The following is a 4,955-nucleotide window of genomic DNA, read 5'->3' on the forward strand; positions in this document are numbered from 1 at the left end:
GCACATGTTTGAGTCTGTCTAGAGGGCGCTAGAGGGCCGGAAAGGAAGTGCTGAGCTGCAGTTGGAGAGAAAGGCTCTCCCCCATTTTTTTTGCATTTGTTTTGTATTTGTTTGTTTAATTTCATGTTATAAAGTTTGCAGTATTTTATTTTTGATTAGGTTTGTTTAACCCCAGGCAGTTTTAAAACTGTTTGGGGTTGAGCTACTTTTGTTTTTGTTTTTTGGTTGCCAAACTAATTAACAAGAATAGAAAAATTGGCTAATGGACCAGATCTGGACAAGGATTTTGAGGAAAAGAACAATGATTTTGAAGGAGACATTACTTTGAAAAGAAGGATTATGAAAGACAATGGAAAGGATGACAATGAAACATGGGCAACTGTGGTATCGAGAAGGAAGAGAAATGGAGCTGAAATGGAGAAAGGACGGACTGAACAGCAACCAACTACACAAGGTAAAGAAAAGGCTGATACAAACGGTGAAAAGAGACAAGAGGAAAGTCAGAGAAATGAAATGATAAATAGATTAAAAGACAAAATGAGATATCAAAGAGAATACAAGAAAGAAACAACATTGACAATGACTGTGGAAAATCCGGAAAAGCTAACTGTTATGATGATAATCAAAGCTATTGAGGACAGCACTGGAAAAGGTAAACTATACGGACTAAGAAAAAAAAATGACTTTGAGTATGAACTTACAATGGAGAATGAAATGGACTGTGACAATTTATTGAATGGACAAATGTGTAAAGTGAGCAAACTTTGCGCAACGGAGAGGGTGGTTTCTTTTTTACGTTTGCCTAATTATATCAATGACGAGGATGTACTACAAAAACTGCAAAGCTGGGGAGTTACACCGATACTGCCGTTGAGAAGGAGGTATTACCCGGGGACAACGGTGGCAGATGGAACAAGATTTATAAGAGCCAAATTCCCTAAGGACGTGGTGTCACTTCAATATAACACCAGTTTTGAAACGGAGGAAGGAACAGTTTTTAATCGGATAAGTTGCGGATTATTTCCATCTATGATCTATTTACTTTGTCTTTTCTTCTGGACTTTTCGGAAAAAAACAAAACAACAACAACAAAAACAGCCTGTGAAAAGTAATCACAGAGCAAGTCAGCCAGGAGTCGAACCTAGAATCTTCTGATTCGTAATCAGACACATTATCCATTGCGCCACTGGCCCACCAACAAAAGTGTCTAGCGATTGCACCAGACTTGTTGGTTTTCGACGTGACTGAGGCCAGAATTGCTGTCTGCTTATTCTCACGCTGTTATCAAGAGTGCAGCCCTCTAGCCATTCCCTGGTGGTCTAGTGGTTAGGCTTTGGTGCGCTCACCGCTGCGGCCCAGGTTTGGAAAAATGAGTAGAAATTGAAAGGAAATGAGAGTTAATATTGATTCTGCTGCCCGTCAGAAGCTATAGGACACATATATTACATTATTAGTTTGAGAAATATGTCCATAGATAACACTTTGCTGTAATATTGCATGGGGCGCTGTGGATCCAAAGGTTGCCGGTTCGATCCCCGACTGGAGCAGGCATCTCTAACCAAAAACTCTAACTGAAATATTACGAATCATTTAATTAATCACTAATTAATTGATACAAATAGGACAATGGCTTATTACGAATGTCATACAGTCAAGAAAAGGCTGATACAAACGGTGAAAAGAGACAAGAGGAAAGTCAGAGAAATGAAATGATAAATAGATTAAAAGACAAAATGAGATATCAAAGAGAATACAAGAAAGAAACAACATTGACAATGACTGTGGAAAATCCGGAAAAGCTAACTGCTATGATGATAATCAAAGCTATTGAGGACAATACTGGAAAAGGTCAACTATATGGACTAAGGGAAAAAAATTACTTTGAGTATGAACTTACAATGGAGAATGAAATGGACTGTGACAATTTATTGAATGGACTACTATTAAATGGACAAATGGGTAAAGTGAGCAAACTTTGTGAAATGGAGAGGGTGGTTACTTTTTTACGTTTGCCTAATTATATCAATGACAAGGATGTACTACAAAAACTGCAAAGCTGGGGAGTTACACCGATACTGCCGTTGAGAAGGAGGTATTACCCAGGGACAATGGTGGCAGATGGAACAAGATTTATAAGAGCCAAATTCCCTAAGGACGTGGTGTCACTTCAATATAACACCAGTTTTGAAACGGAGGAAGGAACAGTTTTTAATCGGATAAGTTGCGGATTATTTCCATCTATGATCTATTTACTTTGTCTTTTCTTCTGGACTTTTCGGAAAAAAACAAAACAACAACAACAAAAACAGCCTGTGAAAAGTAATCACAGAGCAAGTCAGCCAGGAGTCGAACCTAGAATCTTCTGATTCGTAATCAGACACATTATCCATTGCGCCACTGGCCCACCAACAAAAGTGTCTAGCGATTGCACCAGACTTGTTGGTTTTCGACGTGACTGAGGCCAGAATTGCTGTCTGCTTATTCTCACGCTGTTATCAAGAGTGCAGCCCTCTAGCCATTCCCTGGTGGTCTAGTGGTTAGGCTTTGGTGCGCTCACCGCTGCGGCCCAGGTTTGGAAAAATGAGTAGAAATTGAAAGGAAATGAGAGTTAATATTGATTCTGCTGCCCGTCAGAAGCTATAGGACACATATATTACATTATTAGTTTGAGAAATATGTCCATAGATAACACTTTGCTGTAATATTGCATGGGGCGCTGTGGATCCAAAGGTTGCCGGTTCGATCCCCGACTGGAGCAGGCATCTCTAACCAAAAACTCTAACTGAAATATTACGAATCATTTAATTAATCACTAATTAATTGATACAAATAGGACAATGGCTTATTACGAATGTCATACAGTCAAATATATGTACTTAGTGTACATAAGTGAACATACTTATGTAACAATGATATAGATAATAAATAACTTAATTTACATAGCAATGCAAGAAACAGTTCTATCAATTAGTTGCATTAGCGGACACCTACACATGTATGTTTTGTTTTGACAAAAATGTATAAAAAGTATTCATATGTATTGTTTGTATGTAGAGCACCTGAAGCGTCCTGTTGTCAGACGTGACTGGTGCCGTGCAGAGTACGTCACACGCTGCTGGTCATATGGTAGAAGGTTCTGCCACAGAACTATGACGGTACTGGCCTGCTGGGAGTTAAGTGTTTGTCCAGTTTTATTCCTCAGTCCCACCAAGTACTGTGCCAGGCTGTCCACTCTGTCCATCCCTGGGATATTGCGCTCATCCACAGCCTGGCAAATATATGAATATATAAAAATAAAATAAAAACAATATCACAGGCAGAAAAATAGCACATCTTTCACACTGTTTACATGTCACAAAAGACCTACCAGCTGTTGCTGTGGTGCTGCAGGAGTCATGGCAGGTGGCCCAGAGGGACCTGTAGTTGGAGTAGTGGCAAGAGAGGCTGAGACGATGGAAATGTAATGAGGAGCAGAGGGCTGTAGTCTCTGAGAATTAGAGTCCATCTAGTCAGTGCATATTTACCATGTTTTTTTGGACTTTTATGGATGTCACAGAGTTTTGCAAAAATGCACTCTACCAGACGACAGCAATCTGGACACTGGGCAGGGGATCCTGTCGATCCTAGGACACAACGTGTCATGCTCCGTGAATTCAGGTTTCTTTTTAGAGCACCTGAAGCGTCCTGTTGTCAGACGTGACTGGTGCCGTGCAGAGTACGTCACACGCTGCTGGTCATATGGTAGAAGGTTCTGCCACAGAGCTATGACGGTACTGGCCTGCTGGGAGTTAAGTGTTTGTCCAGTTTCATTCCTCAGTCCCACCAAGTACTGTGCCAGGCTGTCCACTCTGTCCATCCCTGGGATATTGCGCTCATCCACAGCCTGGCAAATATATGAATATATAAAAATAAAATAAAAACAATATCACAGGCAGAAAAATAGCACATCTTTCACACTGTTTACATGTCACAAAAGACCTACCAGCTGTTGCTGTGGTGCTGCAGGAGTCATGGCAGGTGGCCCAGAGGGACCTGTAGTTGGAGTAGTGGCAAGAGAGGCTGAGACGATGGAAATGTAATGAGGAGCAGAGGCTAGGCTGGTGGGGACAGCTGTTGGGCCAGAGGGTGCAGTGGTCTGCTCATTTGCAACCTGTTAAATGTAATAATAAAAAAGAATACTAATGAAATAAACATCAAAATAAAACAATTACAAGCAAGACAATAACACCACTGATCCAACATGTCACAAAAGACTTGCCAGTTGTTGTGGTGCTGCTGCAGGGGTGACGGGTGATGGCAGTGAAGAGGGACTAGCAGCAGCAGAGCAGGGACAAGCATGCCCAATCTGGAAAATATAATACTCTTTTAAAAACAGTTTTATAAAATGGATTTTAATTAGAGCTTATCTTTTAAATTATGCTTTTATTCATTTATGTATTCTTCAGATGTTTGTCATTGTCTTTCATATCTGTCTATTTCATGATTGCATTGTGTATTTTTTTTGTGATTTGAAAATGTGTTTTTGAAAAGTGATATACAAATACATTTTCTAACTATTATTATACAGTAATGATGATGATTAATATTATTACACAATAATAATAATTATTATAGTACAATATAAGTCTAAATTATCCAGAGCAACTGGGAAGTCCACTGACACAGTATAATAAAAAATATTAAAATGTGACACGGCATAATTACCAGTTGTTGCTCAAGTGCAACTGTAGTGATATCAGATGCAGGCCCTGAAGGTCGTGCAGTGGTCTGGAGAGAGGTGGGAGTTGGAATGACGGCTGAGCTGGTGGTGGCAGGTGATGGACCAGAGGATGGGTCCAGTAGCCCATCGGTTGGATCCAAACCAGAATCTTCAAAATCTTCAAAGTCCAACTCTTCCTCTGTGCCTACATTTTCCAGCATATTCTCAGTCTCCTCTGAGTCAGGTGAGTCAGGTT

General features: G+C 40.2%; 1 protein-coding gene across 1 annotated transcript; it reads right to left on the reverse strand.

Annotated features, from left to right (window-relative positions):
• Positions 1–3,550: 3,550 nt before the first annotated feature.
• LOC107740404 (transmembrane protein 108-like) lies at positions 3,551–4,920 on the reverse strand. Its single transcript, XM_016552824.1, has 3 exons — positions 4,705–4,920; positions 3,983–4,150; positions 3,551–3,883 (listed from the first exon to the last, which is right to left on the reverse strand). Exons 1-3 carry the CDS (start codon positions 4,918–4,920, stop codon positions 3,551–3,553), a joined length of 717 nt encoding a protein of 238 aa, XP_016408310.1.
• Between the last annotated feature and the right edge of the window lie 35 nt (positions 4,921–4,955).

This window comes from Sinocyclocheilus rhinocerous, unplaced genomic scaffold (genome assembly GCF_001515625.1).
Source record: "Sinocyclocheilus rhinocerous isolate Xijiao unplaced genomic scaffold, SAMN03320098_v1.1 scaffold4270, whole genome shotgun sequence".
Classification (NCBI taxonomy): Eukaryota; Metazoa; Chordata; class Actinopteri; order Cypriniformes; family Cyprinidae; genus Sinocyclocheilus; species Sinocyclocheilus rhinocerous.

Excerpts from the sequence above, each read along its gene's own strand:
- LOC107740404 (XM_016552824.1), bottom strand. The coding sequence starts at position 4,920 with ATGCTGGAAAATGTAGGCACAGAGGAAGAGTTGGACTTTGAAGATTTT. Across the intron at positions 4,151-4,704 it reads TTGCACTTGAGCAACAACTG|GTTGCAAATGAGCAGACCAC; the intron begins GTAATTATGCCG and ends TACATTTAACAG. Across the intron at positions 3,884-3,982 it reads CAGCACCACAGCAACAGCTG|GCTGTGGATGAGCGCAATAT; the intron begins GTAGGTCTTTTG and ends TATATTTGCCAG.